General features: G+C 37.1%; 3 protein-coding genes across 7 annotated transcripts in view; 1 reads left to right on the top strand and 2 right to left on the bottom strand.

The window, feature by feature from the left end:
• grk5l (G protein-coupled receptor kinase 5 like) overlaps positions 1 to 8,806 on the bottom strand; it is a 59,063-nt gene extending 50,257 nt beyond the window's left edge. For all 3 annotated transcript variants that reach the window (XM_079637420.1, XM_079637421.1, XM_079637422.1), the window contains exon 1: positions 8,066 to 8,806. In XM_079637420.1, coding sequence (XP_079493546.1) covers positions 8,066 to 8,117 — 52 coding nt within the window. In that variant the 5' untranslated portion in view covers positions 8,118 to 8,806. The remainder of the gene's footprint in view (positions 1 to 8,065) is intronic.
• Positions 8,807 to 10,471: 1,665 nt separating this feature from the next.
• Positions 10,472 to 13,235, bottom strand: lsm1 (LSM1, U6 small nuclear RNA associated). The gene is made up of 4 exons (XM_079638838.1): positions 12,586 to 13,235; positions 12,145 to 12,213; positions 11,581 to 11,696; positions 10,472 to 11,385 (listed from the first exon to the last, which is right to left on the bottom strand). Exons 1-4 carry the CDS (start codon positions 12,629 to 12,631, stop codon positions 11,215 to 11,217), a joined length of 402 nt encoding a protein of 133 aa, XP_079494964.1. The 5' UTR covers positions 12,632 to 13,235; the 3' UTR covers positions 10,472 to 11,214.
• bag4 (BCL2 associated athanogene 4) lies at positions 12,744 to 25,485 on the top strand. 3 transcript variants are annotated; one of them, XM_079638835.1, is made up of 5 exons: positions 12,744 to 13,653; positions 17,784 to 17,903; positions 17,992 to 18,183; positions 19,068 to 19,325; positions 22,909 to 25,485. In XM_079638835.1, the coding sequence occupies exons 1-5, from the start codon at positions 13,516 to 13,518 to the stop codon at positions 23,392 to 23,394; spliced, it is 1,194 nt and encodes a 397-aa protein (XP_079494961.1). In that variant the 5' UTR covers positions 12,744 to 13,515; the 3' UTR covers positions 23,395 to 25,485. The 3 variants fall into 3 exon arrangements, with proteins under 3 accessions (XP_079494961.1, XP_079494963.1, XP_079494962.1); XM_079638836.1 differs by lacking the exon at positions 12,744 to 13,653 and adding an exon at positions 17,548 to 17,679; XM_079638837.1 differs by lacking the exon at positions 17,992 to 18,183 and having other exon boundaries at positions 13,286 to 13,653.
• The last annotated feature ends 213 nt before the right edge of the window (positions 25,486 to 25,698 follow it).

Below are 25,698 nucleotides of genomic sequence, written 5' to 3'. Positions count from 1 at the left end.
CCGTCTTTTCACATGCAATAGAAAGTCACTCTGTGTGCATCTCACAACAGTTCCTATACGAGCGATTCATAGATTACCATGACAGAATATGCTAATTGAAGATAGTTAACTTTACATCAGCAACCTAAATTCATCAACTAACCATTCAGAGACGTCCTGTTGTATTGTCTACATGTTGTCACTTCTTTTTGAGTCTCTCCATCTTAGTTTGACTCCGTTTTAACATTAAAGGCAGAATAGTTTCTGTCATTTTAGTGTGTCTGCATGAGGTAATCGCAGCTGCTAACACACACCAGCTCTTGAAACCCCGCCCTCTGCAGCAGCTCATTTGCATTTAAAGGGCCAGGCACAAAACGGTGCGTTTTTGCAAACCCTCAAAAAGTGACAACTTTAACATGCTATATAAAATATCTGTGGGTTATTTTGTGCTAAAACTTCACACACACACTCTGGGGACATCAGAGATTTATTTTACATCTTGTGAAAAGAGCATTTTAAACACCTCTGGTTGGCCATTCCGTTCACGTGCTCAACATATGTCTCTGATTGGCTATTGTGTTTACGCACCCAACATATATGTCACTGATTGGTCGTTGTGCTCACGTGCTCAACATAAATATGTCTGTGATTGGCTACAATGATCAACGGTTCAAAAACATGTTGTCTTCACCGAGCGCTTAAACAGATACACACGGAGGCATTTGAAAGCAGGCGTTTATGAGTGGATATATTAGGGATCCGCTGATAGATGGCTGCTTTCAAACACTATAGTACATACAATATGTTTAAGATACGTTTGTAAAAATTTCTGCCAAGATATTTAACAAATAACAATTTACATTACATTTAGATTGATCACTTCAGGTGTGGTGCACTTTGAATATAACTTTTTTGAAAAAGATGATTAATTAAGAGAAATTTACTTGAATCATATTGTAGTTATGTTTTTAAGTTGACTAGTTAAACATAAAAAAATCGAAATCGTGAAATCAAACCAAACAAACACACCCCTCGATTCATTGCTCAGCCCACAAAATGCACAAACACGCAATGCAAGAGTGGATGTCTCTTTATCATTGCTGAAGTGAAGCAAAATAAGGCTTCACAAAAAATAAAGAAAAGATGACAAACGAACCAAGGAAAAATTAAAAATGAACATACAGTACACATTGGTATTCAAGCAAGATGAGAGTTGGCTGTTAGTCGCCAGCAGCACACCAGCTCCAGACAAACAATGACACTCAAAACTGTCCAGTTACTATTAGTGATGGGTCTTTCAGGAACGATTCATTAATTGCGTCTGCCACGTGACAAATGAACGAAAGACTCGGAAGGTAAAGCAATTATTTATGTTCCCTGTAAATAATTTTTGACTGCATTATAATCTTAATTCAGAATATGATCAAGATTGCGTAGGTGGACGTGTTCGAGGAATTTGGCTGTTAAAAGTATAATACCTAAAGCCACTTAAATGAACGAAATTACTTTAAAAAAGATTTGTTAATTTTGATGAACGAGATCGAACAAGAGAGTCAGTAAAATTATCCAAACTTCCCATCACCAGTTACTAAAGCTAACATTCCAATAACAGCATATGTGAAACAGAAAAACCAATGTTTCTGTGTATGGAGCTGGAAATCTTTTCTAACATTAACTTGGGTCTTAAAGCTCATAAGCCTTCTTTTTCCAGTGACCATTTCTCTTTTGTAATGTCTCTCAGCCATCTCTCTTTCTGTAGTCTTTCTTCAAATCTCCCTCGTTCACTCTCTTTCCTCCCTAGACATGTGCCAACGATGTATTACAATAATGAATATGCACAATATTGTTATTGTGGGCACTTCAAAATACTGTGAATAATTATTTATTGTGAATTATTCAGATTTTTAGATTGCATTTTAAGAATAATTTTTCAACTCTGCTGTATGCTGCGTCAAAGAAGCACGCACACACACTTGTGTAAACAAGTCAAACACGCATGAGCAGCATGACGGAACGAGTGGCTGAATGAAAATGCACGTTCACTGACATCAGATGGAGCTGATGGAACAGCATAAAGGCATTACACTGGTAACCCCGTAAACAAAGCAGTCACACTACTTTCAGTTTCTCAACAGTATTTGAATGTTGTAAACAGCCATTCAGATTTTTGTATTCACAATGGTGTTCATCGCTAGCCTGGTCCTACCAGACTCTCGTACATTTCATTTGTAAAGAGATTGGCCACTCTCTATTGACAAGTGTTAAAGGGGTCATGACATGGTTTTTTTTATTTTATTATTATGTTCCCTTAGGTGCAATTATAGTATTACTATAGTTTTTTTTACAAAAAACTTTTAAAATGTAGTGATTTATGACCTTTTCCCACCCTGTTTCTCATCCTCTGATTCAAACAGTCTGTTTTGGGGGTGTTTCCCCTTTAAGAGTTCAGTGTTAACGCCCACTGTTATGATTGGCTAACGTCAGTGCCTATGCATCAATTATTAACGCCCCCAGCCAGAAGGTTTGCGGATTCGGCGCAACTGTTTAATAGTGGGTGATGCATGCTAAGCGATGGCTCTTGCAATGATAAAACCTTATTATGTTTGAGCCGGAATCAGAGGAAAATGAACCATCACCACAACAACGAAGACTGGATCAGCCCGTGTCCACATGGAAAGTGAAACTATTTTGAATTAATAAAAAAAAATTAACCCGAGACACTTGAAAACGGATTATTGTTGCATAATTATCCTATAGCTTCATTTGCTAACAGTTTAACATTATTTAACTAATTCCAATGAAATGATAGGGTGTACCACGGACAAAAATGCATGCACAGACAGGCCATCTTTGAAGATGCAGCATTGATAAAGGCAACATTTTTAATTTTCTATCACATGTAGGCCTACTAGAAAGGCGACATATTTTCAAGATTCTCTTATACAAATGTGTTTATATTAGCCATGGTAAAAAGTAAGTTTGCGTCGTCGTTATTGAGCCCAGAGAATAGTCGGCACGGACTTATCTTTGAGCAACAGTTTTCTGGCAAAGCCAAGCATCATATTGGGATTTTTTCCTCAAAACAGTCATCCTTAAATGTACAGAACACTGCCGTGACTGGGACGTCCGCAAAAAATAAAGTGCATCCATTTTTCCCTGACGACTGAATCTTTCAGCGTATTTAAAAAGTAGTTTAAAGTTTTAAATACATTACTTACAGTTTGCGTCGTCAATGCTGAGCCCAGAATAGTCGGCACGGACTTATCTTTGAGCAACAGTTTTCTGGCCAAGTTTAAAACAGTCATCCTTCAAATGTATAGAACAAACGCTTAAACTAACACTGCCGTGACTGAGACGTCCGCAAAAAATGAAGTGCATCCATTTTTCCCTGCCGTCTGGATCTTTCGCAGCGTATTCAAAGATGTTGTTTGTCCACAGCCAGGAACAGCACATCTGCGGCATCGTACTTTCCCTGTACACAGACCCACTCGCTGTCCGTCGACTGAACACTTGTGAGGCGCGCAGCGCGCGGGCGCGACAACGATACGAAATGAGCGTAGTTGCCTTGCGCTTTAAGCGTAGCTGTCTTGTCCCTGGAGGCGGTCTTATGCAAACGCTGGTACGTCACTTCGTACCGTGATGTCACTTCTTACCATGGATCCAGAACGAGCTGTATTTAGAGCTTGATTAAATAAATGATTCGTTTATAATGGGGAGGACGTCTTAAGCTATGAAACTTGCAGGACGTTTTAATGGTACAAAGACCTCTTATATACCAAAAGATCCAGGCAAATTTGGTTTCTCATGTCATGACCCCTTTAACTTCATTGAAGGCAGATACTCTGTTAAAGTTTAAAACTATTGGATCTGCCCAGAGCCACTCTGGATCTGCCATAACCAATCGCTAACGTTTGGTTGTGAGTCTCGTGACGTATGTCAACTCAAACTAGCGCACAAACTCAACGTCATCGTTCTCAACCACTTCCTCTGTTCGCTGGTTGGACCGGTAAAAAATGTATCGGAGAAAACCCAAGAATAAACCGCAAGCCCAGACGTAGTACTGAAGGAAAATTAAAATTGTGCGGAAGTACGTAGGAGGTCGGAGCCAGGCTAGTTCATCGCAACATGAAACACTTAAGCTATTTATTTTCAAATGTAATTTTTTTTATATTTTAATCTGGACTATGTCCTAGATATTGATTGAAAAAGTTATGATTCTTTATTATTGTTTGGTAACACTTTACAATAAGGCTCCATTAGTAGGTAATTAGTTAACATAAACTGACAATGAAAAAATACTTCTAAAGCATTTATTAATCTTAGTTCATAATTTCAACATTTAATTTCAACATTATTAAAGACAAAAGTTGTGTAAACATTTTTTTATTTAAATGGACCTGAACAATGATCAGTTGTATTTAACTAACATTAACTTTTATCATTAATTTGCACTTTAATCTGTTTGAAACATTTGTTTACTTTATACATTTTTCTGTATTGCTTTGTAGTATTTATATGTCGAGTTGTTTTTGTTATAAGAAAAAAAGTTATTAAACCTGTTATAGTGTGACAACACTTTTTTATCGTGATAATAATGTATACCCTGATAAAAGCTTAAGCAATTATCACAACATGAAAATTTTATACCATGACATGCCTACTATGGCTTGCTTAGTTGGAGACATTTAATATTCAACAATATTATTGATCTGCCTTACTTAAGGTGGACGATGACGCCATTTTCTTCTAGAAACAACTTTGTTGTATTATTTTCATGTTATCACTGTGAAGCTGCTTTGATACAATCTGTATTGTAAAAAGCGCTATATAAATAAAAATAATGTTGATATATAAATAAAATCCATCGAGCATCATTTTATAATCAAATCATTACCCTCTGAATTGTAATCAAATAGAATCGTGAGGCAGGATAAGATTCACACTTATACTGAGATTTGATACTACAAATGATAGTAATTATTTTCCTCATAGATCTTTTACTGTTATTTGCTTTACTGTTTATTCCACCTCCAAACCATAATTAATAAAACTGTTCACGAGGAAAAAGCAGGGGTTGGATGGTAAAAAGTGGGTGATGATCCATAATAGAATAAAGCCAAATCAAATGAAAGTTTGCTAAAATAATGGCTAAATAATAAATGTCATCAGTGACATCAGCTGAGGAAGAGTACGTTAATACATTTAAGGATTATGAAGAAAAACATATTTGTTTGGAATAAAATCCACCAATGAACCATTCACGTTGCATAAAAAAACTAAACGGGGTCAGATTTGATTTCATGTTGACTTTACATCCTAGCTGACCCTGGACTGAAGACAATAAGGGTATTTTTTATGACCTATCTGTCTGTATTGCCTGTGTATAATAATCACACCCGATATCTGAGCTCATGAACTTGACTGATACTGTGTGTTTGCCCTATGTCATCTTGATATTTCTCCATTTGCAAATGAACTTCCCCCATAAATCGAATAAATTCTTTCAGCTCATGTTTGTGGAAATTTACTAGGCTTAAAGAACTACATAATGTAGGCATATGTGCATTGGGACTTACTATAACATTGGATTGATTCACTTTATGAATGCCGCAACAGCTAGAGGCTGTCAGTAGGTCTACACTGGACATGACAACGCAACCATTGCAAATCTATTTGTTTGGAATATGGAATATGTCAGAAATAGAACCAGGCATCAGTTTACTGTTGGGAATTTAACGTGTCGCATCCAGTGTGGACAGCAACACTGATTATAATGGGTTCTGTTGTATTTTGTCAAGTCACGCCGCTTGAAACATGTTTTCTGAGCTCTGACTACGGCAAAGTGGACTGACAGTTCAAAGAGAAAGTTATAGTCATGAATAATTAAGAATACTCGATGAAATTAAACATTCAAATTCAGTACAAATGAAGACTACGCACAAGGGCCCTACCTTTTTCAATGTCTGTTCCTGAATATCTCCAAGCAGAATATCATATTAGCAGACGTAGATGGGATTTCTGTTTAGTTTGGGGCTGCCTTGGCTCTTGCCGGACTCTCTAATGATTTCGGAAGCGTGGCTTCAGCCATGTAAACAGACTGTGTGGCCTGTAAACTCTGCTTTTCCTGTTATCTGCTGCTAGTCGAACATTTGGACGAGAGTCTGCGTGCCTTGCGCTTCATTTTCTGCTCCAAACACAGCGTGATAAACAAATGGGGGGGGGGGGGGGGGGGTCACACACATGGACATAGAACAAACAAAGCAGACCCTCACTGAACAAGTGCCCTCTCACACACACAGACGACTGCACACATCAATAAACACAAGACCACTTTAAAAAGACTGATTTCCTGATGTCCACTGTATGTTCAGAAGGGTTTCAATTTGAATGAGAGCATGTAGCATGACGAGGAACATGTCTGTAAAAAGGCTTTTTTCAATATTTGTACAAAGTGTTGTGAAATGTTCCTTTAACTATTAAACTATGTACACTCACCCACATTACCGTCCACACAAACACTCTGCAAAGTGCAAACCCTGCTGTCCATTGAGAGAAACTCTTTTGTCTACTATCTGAAGTGTGGAAAAGCAAAATAAACCAAGCTTCATCATTTTAAAAAAATGATCTACATTATTTGTCTGTAGATCAGCTAACATTACTGGCCTAGTGCTCGGGTACACTGTGAATCTTACACTTGTCAAAACCTGGTCATTTATGGTAAACTCTGGGCTACAATGAGCACAGGAACTGAATGTTTGGGCTTGTGCCTTCAGTCCACAAGAGAATTTGGGTAATTAATGGAGCCAATGGTGCAAGACGCTATGGCTAACAAGGTTCACCAGCTCCATATTTTGCAATTTTTACTGAACAATGTCATAACTGAGCTCTGAAGTATCACGACGGATAGCAAGAAGCACAAGATGAATGAAAGCACTGAGATGTAACTGGAGATCACAACAAACTGCAAGAAGCTAAATGTGAATCACTGATTGAATTGTAGCTATAGATTGGGATTCAAGAGTTAGCAATTCACTTCAGATTCCATTTCTAAGCAAAACAGAGAAGTGTGAAATGTAAATGGAATGGATTCTTGTTTAATATGTTCCCTTTAAAACGGACAGCCGGTTCCATATATAAAACAGCTTCTCAAGACCCATCAGGACATTATCATTTTCCATGATGCACACAGGTTCAAGAGAGCAGTTTAGCTAAAATGATTTCTCACACTGATTGTCAAAATGGGGAATATGTCAAAAACGTTGCTTTATTTTATGATATCCTTTATCATCTGTCCTATGGTAATTCAATTCGAGGCCTGACAAAAACACGACATATACTAAAACAATTTCTACCCTAGGATTGTAGACCAGGTTTACATTTGGCTCACTTTGAATCTAAATCACTTCAAGGTTCAGTCTAATAATGGTCGTCTGAAACCATTAGAGCAAAGGAAGTAGTGGTTATTGTGGTATTCGCGGTAAGACAAGCGTACTTCACATTGCCTTATCGACTGCTGACCTGGTTTGGCGGACCTACTGAGATAACATCAGTAACTTAGTGCGTGTTTTTGTGGACAAACGTTAAAAAGGTGGCAGCTGTAGCATACCATTTCCTTACAGAGTGACACAGCTCACGTTATAGCCTAACGTTACCTAAATTGAATTGTAGCCTATAGAAAATACCACCAAAACGGGCTATTCAACACGAGAAGTTTGTAGTATCTCCACACTTAACTTGCATTTTTAAAAATCACGACTCGCTTTTCAGCTCGTTAACGGATGTGGGAAGCTGATGTTTTCGGGCGTTCAACCCGTAACACGTAACGTTACCAACTGTCAAACGATACGATGTTATAGCATTATGACGCTGGCGTTATGACGTCGATTACAGATGAAAGAACCACTGGAGGTGTTCAAACAATGTTGCATGTCGTACTGGATAAATTCACACAGCATCTGTTTGAGATTACATCATCACAAAAGCTGCACGAGCAGCGGTTTCGGGGCTTTTCCTGGCTGTAAAAACTAGCAAACTACATGCGATTAAAATAATTATAATAAATCACATTTTAATTTTCCGTACTCACCCTCTCTTGCCTTTAAGAGTACCGTGTTTGCAACAATATTCTCCAGCTCCATCAAAAAAACACCGTGATATTGCCGTGGAAGCCGAAGAGTAGATAGAGCTCCTTATTGCTCCTCCCAGCAGAATACGCTATTTTCCGTCCTTATAAAAGTATTCAATTCAAAACCTAGGCATTTTCAATTATCAACACACGTATACACACGTAAAACAACGAATCGCGGACACACGCGCGTGGTTGTTGTAGTTTGCGCCACAAAAGGCGTAAGGAAGGCATTGCCTGTTGAAACACAGCGTTGTCGAGCCACTGGCGACAAGTCACGTTAAAACGTGTATGTCAAAGACAGCAGGCCGAGGTCTACATCCTTCGAGGGTGCACGGCAGAAAACGGATCAAGTAGAGTAGGCTATACGGTCGATCATACAGGAGTTGTTGAAGTGCCGCTGTCACTATCAGCGTGCTCCCTCTCTCGGTGCGTAATCGAAGCAGGGTTGGGTTTCTGCTTTGAGTTGTAATTTTTTGGCTGGGTCCCAAGCGGCTTTCCCCGTGGCTCCGTTCAGATTTACAGCGGTAGAGCGGCGTTCAAATGGCGTGGCGATGCGAAAGGTTGAGGACGCGCGCAGTTATAATAACGGTGTACGAGATTCATCTTTAGCGCTTGTCATGTTTCCTTGTCATTCCTATTCAACAAGCGTTTGAAAGGGGCGTGTTCAAATGCAGCTGTGACGCACGAGCCTTGAAGAACAAGCATGCATGGCTGTCAAAGGATATTTGATAGCAGCACATTCAAGCCGCTCCCGCTCTTTCAGTCGGCACTGGGCGCAATAATAGAAAGTGGGATAGCCCGGGATTGAAAGTCAAGGCCAATAAATAGCAAAAACGAATTACTATTTTTTGGTTTGTTTCATTTAAGTTGGGCCATTTCAAGTCCATTTCCTTATAACACAAGTTTTGTGTTCAGGCTAATGCACCATTTGATGAGGACTTATCAGAGATATCAATTTGATTCAATATAACAATAACAATAACACAAATGCGCATTGTGGTATTGCTTTTATAAAACAATTCAAGATATTAAAGGGGTAGTTCACCCAAAAAATGAAAATTAGCCCATGTTTTACTCACCCTCAGGTAAAGGTGTAGGCTATGACATTCTTTTTTCAGACGAGAACAGTCGGAGTTATATTATAAAATGTCCTGGCTCCTTATAATGCTTTATAAGCTTTATAATGGCAGTGAATGGCTGTTTCTGTTTTGAAGTCCTTAAAAGTGCATCCATCCATCATAAAAGTGCTTCACACGGCTCTGGTGGGTTAATAAGGGCCTTCTGAAGCGAAGCAATGAGTTTGTGTAAGAAAAATATTCATATCACATTACAAAGTTAAATTCTAGCTTCAGACCAAACGGCCATACGCAGTATGTTTCACTACACAACTTGTGACGTCGGAAGTAGCGGAGTGCGTCATGGCGTAGCGTAAATATAAGCAGTAGCGTACATCGCATTACTTGCATAAGTCGTGGAATCCATATGTTTGTTTGGCCGGAAGCTAGTTATTTTACTTTATAAAGTTTTAAATATGGATTTTTTTTCTTACACAAACGCATCGCTTCGCTTCAGAAGGCCTTTAATAACCCTCTGGAGCCATTCACTGCCATTATAAAGCTTGGAAGAGCCAGGACATTTTTTAACGAAACTCTGATTGTATTCGTCTGAAAGAAGAGTGTAGGTGTATATGAGTAAAATCATGGGCTAATTTTCATTTTTGGGTGAACTATCCCTTTAATAGTCTTCTCTAGGCTACTCAATTAATTGAGTTTCAGACCAAATCTGACAAGCTAGTTTGTATATGTTTACTTTATGTTTTGACAAAGCAACAAAGCATCAAGTTTGGTGTGTCACCAAACAACGAAATCCAGACTGGAAATTTAAAAAGAAGATTTCACCTCCCAAAGGATTTTCAATCACTCTGTTCCACTCCGGGTTTTCTTTTTCTCATTTACACTTTATTGTAGTGAAACTTGCTGGGAGAGTGAAACTCAACGAACATTAGCTGTTGTACAGTCCCCTGTATCGTTGTGCTTTGCTATAGTTATTATTTTAAGTACACTTTTAAATCCAATAAAGTGAAATTTAGGGTATTTCTACCCTTTTGTACATTTGACATTCTCAAATAGCCTACTCTGAGCTTATTAATATGAAACAATCATTAAGAGCGTATAAACTTCAACACCAAGATTTGGTATTAAGAGAAAATTATACTCACTGTAATAAATTTAGTCTAATATAGTCACTGTAGGCATGACATGTACTCTTATAACGATGTGGAAAAGTATTGTTGTCGAACACTAGCTTTAAACTTCAATGTCCTTATCTCCATGGCATGAACTATTGCTTTTTAAAAAAAGAACAAATGCAAAAACCACCCCCTAGCTACCGTTTGATGCAAGGACATGTTTCACATGAAAAGCCTTACAAGCACATAATAAACTTCTGTATATGTGGAGATTTTTAAATTAATTATATTCATATGTAAAAAAATAGTTTTTTATAATAATTCTACTCTGTGTTATAATCTAGTGCAAATAGTTACAATGTTTTAAAACACCCCCCCTCTGTGTTGATTGGCTACTAAGAACATTTCTGGAGATTAGTAACCAAAAAACATAATACATCAAAATTATATATGTTTTTTCAGAATCAAGTAGAGTGACACTTAATTAAAAGCCTGTTATCAGTATAAAACAGGTTTAATAGAACAAAAATATTTTCAGTGTTGTTGCGTTTTACATAATACAGTACACAAACTTAACCATAGCGTCATATCCATAACACAGTGAACACTGAAATAAACTTTTCTTGTATACATTTACAGTTGATTAATTTTAAACTAAACGTCAACAAGTGCTTCAGTTTGGTCCATCCTTCATTTCACTATGGCATCAGCCATTAAAAAAACAAAGATGGTGGGATATTCTCAAAACGTGCCTTTACAAGCAACTAGTGAAACAAAATCTTGAAGTCATAATCTTGTCAGACTCACTCTATCAATGGACAGAATGATTTCAAAGTCAAGACAGACTGTCGTCTCATACCAAACAAAACCATTTAATAAAACAGAAATAAAATCATCCAAAAAATAACTAAATGTTGTTTCAGAAATCATCTAACGTGTCAGCTTTAGGGATCGATAAACCTCGCTCTTTCACTGCCTGTAGCTTCAATCTCTCGGACTCCTGCTTGGCTTGCTGTTCTGTCCGCTGTTCCTCCAGAATTTCCTCGATGGAAACTCGCTGGAGGATTTGATCACATTCTTTATCCAGATCCTGGAAGGGGAAAACAGCATATTAATCAACTTTTTGGAAAATCCCTCCAAAAATAATAAAAGTGAGTTGTGGCAAAATTTCTGATTTGTTACTACCCTCATGAAATGTTGTCTCATACGCCACATGCCTTGCAAATATTACACAAAGTCATAAAATCATCCCAAGGGTAGCAGGACGATGAGCACATGTACTTACTACTTCCCCGAGCAAGACGACATTTTCTCCTCTCACGACAAATATTCCACGAGGTATGTCACCAAATTTTTTACCTACATGGATTCGTTCAACTGTTTGATGCAAAACTAAATTGGCTGTGGAAGAAAAAAGAAATCATGCAGGTTCAAATATAATGGCACATTTTACAATAAAAATAAACATTCATACTGAGCAATGTCGGTTTTTCTTTTAACATTACTACTAGTCTTACATAATTCAACCAAACATTTATATTCTGTCACCCTCATGTCTTTCCAAACCTGTATAACTTTCTTTTTTGGAACACAAAAAATATGTTTTAAAAAGTGGGGGTCCAAATAAAATTGACTTTTCGGTGTGGACAAACTAAAGAGACATTTTTCTAAATTTTTAGTGTGTTCATTGAATTGCATACAAGTATGGACCTTCATGAGAGAGTGTAAATGATGAAAAATCGAAGTGTATTTTTAATGATTGAGACCTCCACCTAAACACCAAACAGCGGAATATATTGAAATAAAAAAAGAAGATGCTTGCAAAATAATGACAGGCAACTATACATACCAAACTGATCTATGCTTCTAAGGATCCCAATCAATGTTCTTCCATCGCGAAGGAGAACAAGGTGTTTTTCTAAAAAAAAAAAAAAATGAATGAATGAATGAATGAAAAAAAGAGGGGAAATTAAAGCATTGTGAGTCACATATACTATTGAACTTTGAGATTCCTGACATTAATTCATGTTATCACACGAACACCTGTATGGAGGAAATTATTATTCACGTGAACTCTGGATTATTTGATTCATAATACTAGCTCAGTTTGCGGAACAACAGCAAAGAGCACTCGATTCATATTTTTAGCTAAAACATGCAACACCATCGTGACTTTTATAAATGCTTTTTATAAAAGCGTCTAAGCGAACATCATTAACGTTACACAACGCCGAGTGTGTGTCTCGCCGGGGTGAATCCAATATATTGAATCATTTCACAATTAACTTACTATCAATGTCCTCGATGAGGCTCGCAGTCCCTGGCATGTAATTCATTTTGCTGACATTTGGGAGTTTTTAAACGTAAAGTATCAAGCCATGGACCATTTCAAAAGTGTATCCTTATTCCACAGGATGTAACTTAACACAGAAACAAGTGCTTCCGGTTCAATTTTAACCCTTTAAACCCCCCACTCCTTACTGCTCGTTCCAAAGGTCCCAAGCGTTTCTTTAAATTATTTATTTACCTAAAATGACACCCAAATTGCGCTAAAGTTATTTCTCTGTGTTTTTAGTTAGATTCACTGACATAAAATGTAACAGTTGCGATATCCGATTCATGGAGAGAGAAAAAAAGCTTGAATTGGACTGAAACCACCTAAAACATTTTCAGTCAAGAGATGTAAATGGGTTTAACTATTATTTAATGCACCTGAAACGTATATTTAGGTTCTAAATTATGATGGTTTCATGAGTTCAACAGAACCTGTGACGTGAAATTACAATTATTATTATTTTTTAAATTAATCAATCAAGTACATGTTGACGTTATGACGTTGTGAAGTAAAAAATAATTACTGAAACACTCGTTTAACATTTTAGAAAGAACCGATTAGCAATGGACTTCCCATAGAAACTTTTAACTTTGTCACATGAGTGTGTCGTCACCATTGTTCTCGTCTCATATTGGCCAGTTGAGTTGTCAGTCAAGGCGCGTCTGCTGGCGAGTTGAACTGAATGACAGCGCCGTGCCTCAGCAGTGAATGTACCAAACAAAATGGGAAATATATCCATTTGACGCACTCTCTAGCTACAGCATTTTGTGATACGTGGTGGCAGATAATTAAAGGCCATTTTTGAGAAGACCTCTTTCATTCTAAACCAAGCTGTGATAGACAGAAGTGAACTTAAGACTAAAAGAGTTCGTGGTTTAGTCACGAATGGCTTTCGATTCAGTCGGCAGCGACAGAGTCGGAGGTGAGGCTGCGTGGATCATGCATCAGCAGATGCAGTCTGATCCCAAGTCATCTTGGCCTTCTAGCTACAACTCGGAGAACAATAACTGGAACAACGGAATGGTGAGTCTTTTGTCATCTGATACTGGTAGAGGTCGCTAGGAGAAATAACATTGAAGCCGTTCTAGCATTTCTAACGATTTCTGTCGCTCACACTGCAAAGCAACGAGCTGTACGCCGCTGATCAACAGTACGGCCCGCGGGGTTTGTTAGTAACGTTAAATCATCAGGCAAAACCACATGCTTTCTGCCTTGCATGCTCTGGTTTGCATGGACACTGACTGGATGTTATTGTTTACCAGCGCAAATAAATATGACTGCTATAGAAACGCTCATTTAACGTGAAACTGTTGCAACGTGGATTTAATTCACAGCTTGTGTAATCCCCATTTAAGTAACCAGGGTTTAAATGCCTTAAAAAGGCAGTGTTCATAAAGCTGGACTGTGTTCTCACTAACTCTTGTTTATTCCCTTGGTAACTTCTACTTGAGCCTGAGCATAAAGTTACCACACTCACTGGTTCGGACAAAATGTGTGTTTCTATATCACTCACTCAGTAAGTATGGATCATTCTCATCAGAGGGTAATAAATGACGTGTCAAAAATATTGACCCCGGCATGGCATCCACTTCGAATGAATGAATTTAGACTACAGGGTGGGTTCAACATGATTTAAAATGTATTTTCCATCAGAAAATCTGACTGTGCTGACTGAATGATGCTGCACATCACACGTGTTAAATGTAGCTATTTGTTATGTTTTTTTCTGGTGTTGCTATATAGTTACTCAGGGGTGGAAAGAGTACTGAAAAAATATGTTCAAGTAAAAGTATCATTACTTTCCAAAAAAAAAATGAGTCTGAGTAAAGGTAAAAGTACTTGACTAAGCAAAAAAGAGTAGCTTATGTAAAAGTACTCATGAGTAGTGAATACTAAGCTGCGGATCCTACTCCTTATAATAAACGCTGTTCACTTCAATTTGAAAATGTAGAAAACACTGATACTGTAATTTACGTTATCTTTTGCTGTTTGTCAGAAAGAATGAAGAATATTTATATCCTCAAACTGCTTTAATTTTGACTGACAACTTTTCCAAATACATCACCTATCTCTGATAAAATGTTTTTTTTTCCCCAAACATTACGAAAATACCATTACCGGGATGAAAAGATTAAAAAGTTATTTTCAGTACACTCATCACCATTTTGAATCATAATGCATGAAAAGATTAGATTTCAAATCAGTTGTAAGGCCTTGACGAACACAGAGCAAGCTATTGTTCCTCATAAAATACCAATGTTCAGAACAGTGCAAAGAATACAAAAACCCTCATGTGAAGTTCAGCATCACACACCAGAGACGGGTTAAACAAGAGAGAGATAGGCAATTCCTCTCCAGTACAGCGTCAGTTTTAGCATTTTGTGATAAAGAAATGAGAATCACTAATATTATCAAACAGTTAACGTCACCTAATGCACTAAAATAGGCAAAGATGGTGAGATAACACTAATTATATTGTAATTATAGTATACAATACTAACATTGCATAAGCAGCAGCCCAATAATATCAGTGATGATGACCAGGGGTTAGCTGTGATTTTGGAGTCAGGGTAACCAACTAAAATCCACAAAAAATAATCCTTAAAATACATTACTATTCATAAAAAAAAAAAATCAAAAATTATTTTGTCATTAGAACATCCCTTTGGTATCTAAATATCTATTAACTGGCCTGTATAATTAATAAAACAAATATGAATCTCTAACTGATACATCACAAACTTTTAATAGGATTTATGATAAATGATATCTGTATTGAATTGATGCTTGAAGGATGTGCTTCCACAGCTGCCATGATTAATAGCAGTTAACACTATCTACTGTGTTGTGGTCATTATTTTTCTATGCGCGATTTAATTTGACGGGAGTCACGAGACCGATTACTCTCTCCCTAACCAATTACGTTGATGGATGAAAACAAGCATGTGACAACCACAAAAGGTCTGCAAAGTTTTAACCCTTTAATTCATGAATTATGATAACCTCAGTCAGGATTTTTTCCTATGTTTTTTTATTGCTCTAGGGCATGTAAAACAGGATAAATTATTATTATTATTTTTTACACATATTTTTCAGAGACATTTTCAGATGTCCACTGTGGACGGTATGCGTTTATGGTTTATAATGAAGAGATACTGTATTAAAAATAATATCGTTATAACACGATCCAATCAATACAATTATATAAAATCATGTTAAAACTATCAAATATATACAAAAAATATAAATGCGAAATATTGCAAAGGCAATTGAACTTCATACAAGTTGAACTTTGTGTATCTTTGATATCATAACATGAAGACGTGATTCCATCAGAGATCTCTACAGCCTGTCAAGGTACAACTGTGGAAACCACTCAGATGCTCCCTCCAGTGTACCAGAGTATTTCAATTTACCCTTATTAGCTGATCATTCTGATTATGTTCAAGATGGACACATTTTTAGCATAGCTCTCCTCTGAGAAAACCTAGCGATCAGGTGTTTTCAATCTCATCTGAAATGAGCAGTGTTGGGGGTAACGTATTACAAGTAACATGCATAACACAATCAGATTACTTTTTTGATGTTACGAGTAAAGTAATGCATTACAAGTAACGTGGTTACGTAATCAGATTTTTTTAATGTTACGTGTAATGTAACGCATAACAAGTAACGTGCATTACATAATCAGATTACTGTTTGATGTTACGAGTAAAGTAATGCATTAAAAGTCGCATACATTATGTAATCACATTTTTTTTTATGTTAATGCAAATTGCATTCTAATAACACAAATACATTTATTTACAGTCAAAAAGTTACTGCTGATTTAGTATTTTCAAAAACAACAGTCATGGTAATAGTATTCTTGTAGCTGAAATATAGCCATGATGCATGAGGTCCACTATAGTGGACAGATGATTAATCAGCATTTTCTCCCAATCTAAAACCAATAGGCTACTTGGGAAATTTAACTGTGATAAGACTCATTAGATATTGCTTGATGCTACAAAAAAAATGTTTTACCTGCAAGAGTCTCCTAGGATAGAAGGAATGTGTGGATACTCCAGAGCAACTTGGCATTTCTTACTGGCCATGCATTGCCCATCTTGGTTTGGAAGGAAAAAATATCAACAAACAACGACTTGCCACTTGGTGGCATGGTATAGGATGATGCACTAATATGTACACTTCAGCCAGATCCAAAGACCACAATGCAACACGATCGTGACGTCACAACAGCAACTTGCATTAAATGTAAAGTAGTGTACAGCTGTATATTAAGTTAGGTCATTTAAAAAAGTTATTATCCAAAATACTTTGAATACACTTCTTCTGTGTAGTGTTGTGCACAAATAGTTGAATTATTTGATCTGTAATAATTATTCGAAAAATAAAAATACTTTTCAAATGTTGCTGCATGTTGCTTTGCTGGTCATAAATGCAGTGAATCAATGATAAATCCTAAGCAGTTTATTAGCATTTAATTTTTTTGCTCTGTTTGAGCTTAATACTTTTGTTCATTTATTGTTTACACACATTGTTTAATGTTTTCAGCTCAAAGAAAACCTCAATATATAATGTAAGCTTGTTGTGTATATGGCCAAATTATAAACTTGTTCAAAAATGGTGACAAACTTAATTAACTTAAAAAATGAACTTGTTAAACTAATTTAATATTTGTTTTTGTTTTTGTTTTTTTATGAGCCCAAATATCCCTAGTTCCGTCAGTAGTGGACACTCGTTGTGGAATGTAAGCAATGACATGCATCCGAATGAATGAGACGCAGGGCAGTTAGCGAGGGAAGGGGATAAAAAAAGTGGACTCAGTTAATAGTAGCTTGAGGCCTGGCAGATTTTTTTTTTAGTTATCGACAACACATCGAGAGGATGCTGTTTTCTGTGCTGCGAAGCCACCTTGCATGCACTTCAAAAGGATTAGGACTCAGGCTTGAATTGATACGGTAGAACTGACGCCAAAGTTACTGTTCGTATGTATCACTGTGTATAAAAGTGCTGAGGGAGCTCCGGATCTGAAATTCAGATATGGTAATGGGCGTTTAATTTCTTTTAAAATAGCATAATTGGGGCACACTAATATTTTGTCTGACCACATCTATAACTGCATCTGCATGTACTCGTTTTTATTTTAGGAATCTCAGTATCCTGGCTACTCAAACTATTGGTACCCCCAGTCACACACAGCCGGACCTTACAGCAACTCGTACCCCCCTGGAACAGAGGTCAACGGACAGGCACCATATAATCACCAGGTACTGCCACTTCATTCTTATGCAACACCCTCTGTCAGTCGAATACACAGAGGACTTATCCCACTTCACTCTGCTGTGCCCTTTTCAGGCAATGTCAGCCTATCCCAATGGGGTGTACAATCCAGGGCAATACTCCACGAGTATGCTACATCCTTCCAATCCATTCTACTGCAGTGACCAGGTTCCTTCAAGACCACCTCAGTATCACAGCCAGACCTGCCCTGAACAAAATGCGAGGGGCTCGGCTCCTCCCCCTTACCCTGTACCTCACTGCCAAGGGGTAAATTCAGTTAAATATTAACATACTCGGAACTCAAAGACAATAAGAAAAATAACTTCTTGCTCAATTTGTTTTTAATTCCTGATTTTAGACATGCATGACAAATACCAAATGCATAATAGCATAAAGTTTAAAGACATCTTTATAAATTAAGGAAATTAAACTTCTCAGAACGAAATGTCTACTCGGGTGATAATACCCAAAAGGAACATCAGACCTTGTGAACAAAATAAGCCTATTTTATTCAAGACGTTTTCTTCAACAGTTCTCACGAAACAAAATTCATTTCAAACTAATTCGATAAGAACAGAGTGGAAATTATTAGCAACACCAACATAACAGCAAAGCTAATGATTTCTGTTAGTTTAGCACAAACTAATAAAAGAAAATCAAACCTTTAACGTTTCAAGACTAAATAATCGGATATCGCAGTATTTTTGTTAGGAGATTATTGATAAGATTGATAAGAACTATTAAAAATGCTTTTTGGTATTATTTGGCCTATTATTAATACATTAAATGAAAAACTTAATGTACACTAAAATGAGAAATGATGCCTTGTAACTAACTGAAAATCTGAAATAAAAATAAATGAAAGAAATATTAAAAAACACATTACTTAAACTAAAATGAAAATGAAAAAAGATATTATTTTCAAATTGTTTTTAAATATAATTTTTAACAAATATCGTTAATTCATAAATATCATTACGTTTTTGGGAGTCACACCAATTTTACAAAATGAAGTGAACTAACCATCTCATATTATCTAATATTTTAAGAGACTCATTAACTTCTATAGAAAATCGCTCAGTTTTGATTGCACCATCTGAAAAATTATCTCTCATTCTAATAGTTCTTTCTGGTCTTCTTTGTCCTCTTAGGCTCCTGGCTACCCAGCAGGATCTTACCCACACTATGGAGAAGGATGCCCTCCGAATGCCCCCTACCCCAACCAGCAGCCCATGCTCTCAAGAGCCCAGCATGAGGCCTGGTCCCACGCTGGAGGGTATGGGCCTTCACCGCCCCAACAGCAGTGGCCGTCCAATACCCAGACACCCCATGTCCCCTATGGTAACCATGTACGACCACCTCACCCCCCGCCGTGGCAAGGACCCGCACCGCCTCCATATGAACACAAGGTATGTGTGATGTTTTACAAACATGTATTCATGTTCACTTTAGTAGTAGTATAAAAGTTATATCACATGTTTTCTGCCGCTGAATAAGGTTTCCATATTTGGACAGCCAAAGCAAATGTAATAATATTTTATGCTGAATTACTAGTACAATCCTTAAGATGATTGTGACTCTTTTAAGTAAAATGAAATAGAGCACCTCCTCCTGCTCTTCCCCTTTGTTGTTTCTGCATCTAGCACTGGTGTTAAAGGTCATAAGTCAAAAGAAATGAAACTTTGATGTGGTGTTGAGGAAAAATGATTGAAAAAAGTGTTTTAAATATGGTTGTGTCTGAAATGTGCTTTACATAATTCATCATGGAATCAGTATTATAAAAAAATTACTATGGTGGTATAAACAGGTAAATTGAGTCCTGGGAACTACATCACTGTAATTTTTAAAATCGCCATGAAATGGAAATTCATCCAATCTATACGTTTAATTTTTTTTTACCTCATAATTTTTTATGATAATGTCATAACTCGAATTTCCAGTGACAAAGACTTCTCCAGTCATTTAGTCTGCTTACTCCTGCCCGTTGTTGTTGTTGTTTTTACAATTTACTGCAACTTCAGATCTTTTTCTTTTTGCATTTCTCTGATGCATAAACTCCGATGTACGTCACAGTGCAGGACAAAAAATATCTTGCTATTTCCGCTCCATAACATCTATAAATCATAGGATTATTCTTTATTTAGGAATATTTCACCCAAAAATGAAAATTGTGTTTCACTGGAAAAATAAAACTGCATGCAGGTTGGGAACAGCATGAGGGTTAGTAATGGCTAATTTAGTAATGACTAATCATTTATAATTAGTAATAATTTTGGTGAACTATTAAAAACTATGGTAGGTCATAGAAATTAACTTTTGTCTTCTGAATCATGCTGAATTTAAAGACATTAAGTTCTATTACATGCAAGGTTATAATCGAGCCAAAGCAAGTTTTTGCGTTGTTGAGCTGCAGTGTTCATCTATATGTCCTAGTGTACATGATAATGTGTATTTGAATATTGAATGATTAATACACATTGCGCGTCAACTCTGTCTTTCAGAGCAAGCGCAACGCCAATAAATTTGTTACTCAGATTATAGTTGGCCAAAAACACTTACATGATATTTTATAAAGACAAATTATTGCTTCAGCCTGCCAGATATACTTCTAAAGTGCAGGTAAATGTACTGACTGGCACTTTGGCAAACACGAAGTGGGAAGGCTTATTTAACAGTTAAGAGACCGCTGGGTTCACCTCATGTAACCCCTCCTTCTCTCCCAAAGCTGATTACATAAGACAGCTCAACTCTCCCACTATCAGAATATGTTACTGTACATCACAACACTTTGATTTTCTGTTTTCAACTCACAAACAGGCGGTAGCATATTTAATACTCGTTGCAGGGGACTATATTTGTTGTGTAGTCTTACTTTAAAAGCAATTGCCTTTTTCCTGCAAGGAATGAAAGTGTACAAATAATGGGAATCTTAATTTCAGACTTTTAGTTTCTCAAAAAAGACTACCTCTTGAATATCCTGACCAAAAACCCAAAGTATACTTCAGTTTTGAAGCGCGTGCTTAACTTATGTGGACAGTGAAAGTCTTAGACGTGATCACTAGAAGGTTTTATCCTTGTCCAGGGTCTGTGCTATTTCTCTCCAGAAGTTATAAGTAATAAAAATGTCTTTCTACTTATTTAAACTGGATTTGCAGGTTTCTCTTAACCCCCTCACTCAAATGTTTGCCAACTCAGGAGTCTGTTGTTCTTGTCCATTAAGTTGTTTGTTGTTGTTCTATCCCTTTATCGACAGTAAAACAACGGCCCAGGCCAGAGTTGTATGGGATGAATATAGTATCAAAATGATTAACACGTTCAAGCACAATTATCAATGAACTTGATACATGTTGCAGATATGTTTTATCCATGCCTTTCAACTTGCATGTGCAAAATTCTAAATTGAATGAATGTGTAGCAATTTGTAGAAATAGAGAAATTTTTGTGAATACAAATGTTTTCTTTTGTATTAGTGTATCATAATTTGCGCATGCAAAAAAGATGATGTGCATGTGTGGATCAGATGACACTCGTGCATTCATTAATGTCTTTTCTGAGTCAATCTCATTTGATTCATTTGGATTTTGAGACTTTCATTTCGCCGTTTTTAAGCACAACCCCCACACAAACAACTACACATGAATAGGCCTGGTGCTAATTATTAATGTGTGCACAACTACCACAATGTGCGTCGCAACATTTAAACTAATACAATACAACTTGTGTGTGCAAAATCCAGAATCACAAGAATGTGCAGCATTTTGTACAAATAGAGACATAGTTGTTAATACAAAACCTACATTTTGTATTAATGTAGGTCAGAATGTGTGCATGCAACAAGTATAATGTGCATTTGTGGATGAGGTGACGCGTGCATTCATTGATTCGTTTCTGAGTCGATCCTATTTGATTCATTTGGATTTTGAGACTTTCATTTCGCCGGTTTCGCCTGGCACGATCCACACACAGCTGTCTGAGAAAACCTGCTACTACTAGATGGCAGTATTCTGCTAAAACAGACAGTGGCAGTTTAATCAAGCGGTCTTCTCCATTTAAGACACTTAATGGATGTGAGTGATATTGAAGCACCAAATTTACACAATATAGGCCTACCTTATTAATAAAGCATAGCCTACTTTATAGAGGCAAACAGATTAAATCAGATTATGAACAACACCCATAGAAAACCATTATAAAACGCTTAACATGCAATAGCGCGTTACATGTTCAATAAGGTGTATCGGCTACTGAGTTATAATATCACCGTCTTACTGCATTGACGTTAAGCTTTTTCGTAATAATCGGCTCTATGGGAGGGAAACTATATAGCCTACAGACAAGAGCCTATATGAACGCGACGCGCAACATTTCACGTTTATGGCATTTTCCTTCCTGAGCCTGTTAAAATTAAAAAGCTTAACATGAAATTCTGCAGTTGCGTTTAACTTTGCATGTGTATGGGAGAGCAACCGGTCCGAGAGCGCAGTGAAGTAAGTTTTAGGTTTGATATTCACCGCATTTTCTAAAGGGACCATCAGCAAATTCCACTCCCAGTCAAAAAAACATAAACGTCCAATCATTCATTCAAATGAACGATACTTTCAGTGTTATAGTAAATGCCTAGTGGGCAGACTACCTTAGCCTACTGTATGTCCAGCCAATATCTCGATTGAACAGTACTTTTTTATCTTTTATTACTGTAAATTGTTTTTTTCTATTCATGTTCCAAAGTTTTAGTACGTTCCTAGTGATAGTCGGGTGAGATTTTGCATTATTCACCTGTAGTAAGTCACCAAAAACCCTTTTGGTGAATTACAGTAATTTTTTTTATAAAAAAAAAAAAAAAGTCTAAGTTGAGCATTCAGAGTACGCACGGTTAGAAAAAAAACGGGTTGTGATTTTCAGACTTAACAAGGACAAAACCCCCTTTGTTGGGTTGGTATATTGTGTAATATTGAGAACTTATTTATATCTAAATGAATATCTGTCTCTTAGGATCCACCATATCACAGCCAGCCTCATATGCACCCTCGAAACCAGCCTCCAGGCTCCAAACCACGTGCCAGCACTCCAAACCCAACTCCACCGCCGCCCAAACCAGCCCAGTTCAGTGCTCCACCTCAAATCTACAACAAGGGTCCCTCTGGAGGTGGAGGACCTGAGGCCAAACCAGCCCAGAATGAACAACCTCCAACGTCTTCCCACCCCACCGCCACCCCTGCCCCGTTCAGTGATAATCCCGGCCTGGCTCGAGTTCAAATGGTTATGGCCAGAGTTCAGCTCCTCCAAGAGGACGTGGACGAGTTTGTGGGGAAAAAGACGGAAAAGAGCTACCGGTTCCTGGAGGAACTTTTGACAAAAGAGCTGCTGGAATTGGACTCGGTCGAGACCAACGGGCAGGAAGTCGTTCGACAGGCTCGCAAAGAGGCCGTTAAGAGGATCCAGGCCATCTTAGACCGCCTTGAGAGAAAGGCTTTTTAATAACAGCGTGGATTGATGATGGTTCTGGATGTTCTTTTGTTGCTTTTTCTTTTTAATGATATTTTCTCATGATCAGAGAATATGATTTTCACAGTTTGTCAGTTAGTTGCATTAAATTGTGGTGTTTTTGGGTCATGATGAATCCTAATGACGGTAATGTATTAGTCGAAATACAGGCGCAAAATGTCCTAATCATTGCAGTGCCATACTCGAACCAGCCTTCTGCCATCCTGCAGTCTGCTCATGTCTAAAGTCTCATTGCATAACACGGACTTAAGATCCTTTTTTTTTTTTTTTTTGAGGGTATTTAGATGGAAAAGATAAAACAGCTAATTCATTTTTTTCCAGGGCTTTTTGGTAGCACAACGTTTCATTAAAAAAAAAGCCTCCATTGCTCATTTTGTACTTGAAATATTGTTTAGCACTGCTATTATACCAATACATTCATGATTTTATTGTAATATAATTGATTAATAAATAAAGGAAGGAAGGTCAGTTTTTGGTAACTCGCTCTTAATCCATGTAATTTCACTCATTTTCTTTTTCTTTTGTATAAGTTTCTTAATTTGTTTCATTGTCACCTTTTTCTTGAAAATGTGTTCTTCAGCAAAAAAGGTCCATTTTCAATAGTTAAAAGTGTAGCGATGCACGAAACACCACTCGCACAGAAGTCAACCTGGTAAATTTTTGTGAAAAATGTTGCGGGGGGAAATGTTGCGCTCTTATGCAAAACTCCCGATTGTGTGGATTCCAATTGAAATGGTTTGATGTCTCTAGGAAAATTTGGCAGAGCAATTGTAAATGTGACATGCTAGTTTTCGTACACAATCATTGGTCTATCTTGTCCAAACTGAGTGTTACAAACCCACACCCTGGATGGATTTTAGACCAGCTTTCACTGCCATCACTGCATAGTTCCCCGCTATTTCTCTAGGCCTACATCTGAAGTTTAAAGAGCCTTTTAAATTAAAATGGCCATTTTGTGGGATTTACACGTGTCAGTTAGCTTTGAGACCTTCTACATGCTAATGTACTGCTAAAAGTTGACTACCCTTCAGTATCACCTGCCTCTAACAAGCAATATCGAGTAGCAAATCATGATTTTTCCAAGGCTGTGATGTAAACTAGGCCATTTTATAAAAAGACGAGCCCTTTGAACTGGTTTTAGTATGATAAAAAATGCATTCATCAAACCATTTCATGGGGTTTCTAAAATGTTCAATGGACCTGTATCTCAATGCGCCTGTTCGACGCGCCTGCATCTCAGTTCACCTTTTTGTACAGGCCATTGTGTTAACACTATTGCTTACATCTGGCAGTTCGGAGGACTTTAGGACATTTTTTTTTCTCTCTCTCTTTGTGAGACTATTGATTTGTAACTGATTCAATGGATACATCTGCGTCAGTGTTCAGGTGGCAGCAGCCATTGACATGGCTGATCTACAGGCCTGTTTACAGTCAAACAGGAGACCTTTTTTAAAAAGACATAAAGGAATAATATACAGTTTCTATTTGAAAGACTGGACTGGGGATGCGGACTATGGACAGACCATCAGGACTTCTCTATGGAATAAAAGTTCCCTTTAAATTCACTACATTTAATACTTTGCACCAAAGTCACTGACATCACGGACCGTCCAACAGGTCTTCCTCCTACCACAAGGATCTTATGTCTGTTTTGTAACCAGGAAAAACAGTGCCATAATATCAGCAGGTGCTTTTTCATACCACATCAGAGAAGTATTTCAAATACATAAAACTGCAAATCAACTGAGCTCTGCATGAAGTCTCGGATTCCATGTTTATCTTTATTGTATGTGTTTTCCGTTCTCTCTCTCTGTAAATGATCTCATATATACCTGAAATTGGTTATTAGATTAATCTTTACAGGGGAAAAAAAGAAAAGTATATTTGTATAACGAATATATTATTGAAAAACTCAGTTCCCAAATAAGGACCAAAAACCTGCCTGCTGAAGTCCCCAATGTAATGCATGTTTTTGAACACAAACAGGGGCTGTTACTCCATAATGTTGTAGGACTGAATAAAGGTCAACTGACAGTAGGGTCTCATATTAAAAATCAGGACATTCATATTATTGTGTATTATTGTTTCATTGACTCACGACAACTTTACAGTTAACAGTATGAATTTATGAACATTTATAAAAAGCTTCACTATTCTCACTGCACCTTTAGAAACGTTTTTTTACCACATGCTGATTCTATACAGAACTGGAAGACCAAATCACAATTCAGTATGCAAATAATTGTAAGATGACCAATAGCAGTTCAGTATACATCA

This window comes from Phoxinus phoxinus (assembly GCF_949152265.1).
Source record: "Phoxinus phoxinus genome assembly, chromosome: 15".
NCBI classification, from domain to species: Eukaryota; Metazoa; Chordata; class Actinopteri; order Cypriniformes; family Leuciscidae; genus Phoxinus; species Phoxinus phoxinus.
The sequence above is the reverse complement of the archived record's forward strand: the minus strand, read 5'-3'. Positions and strand labels throughout refer to the sequence as shown.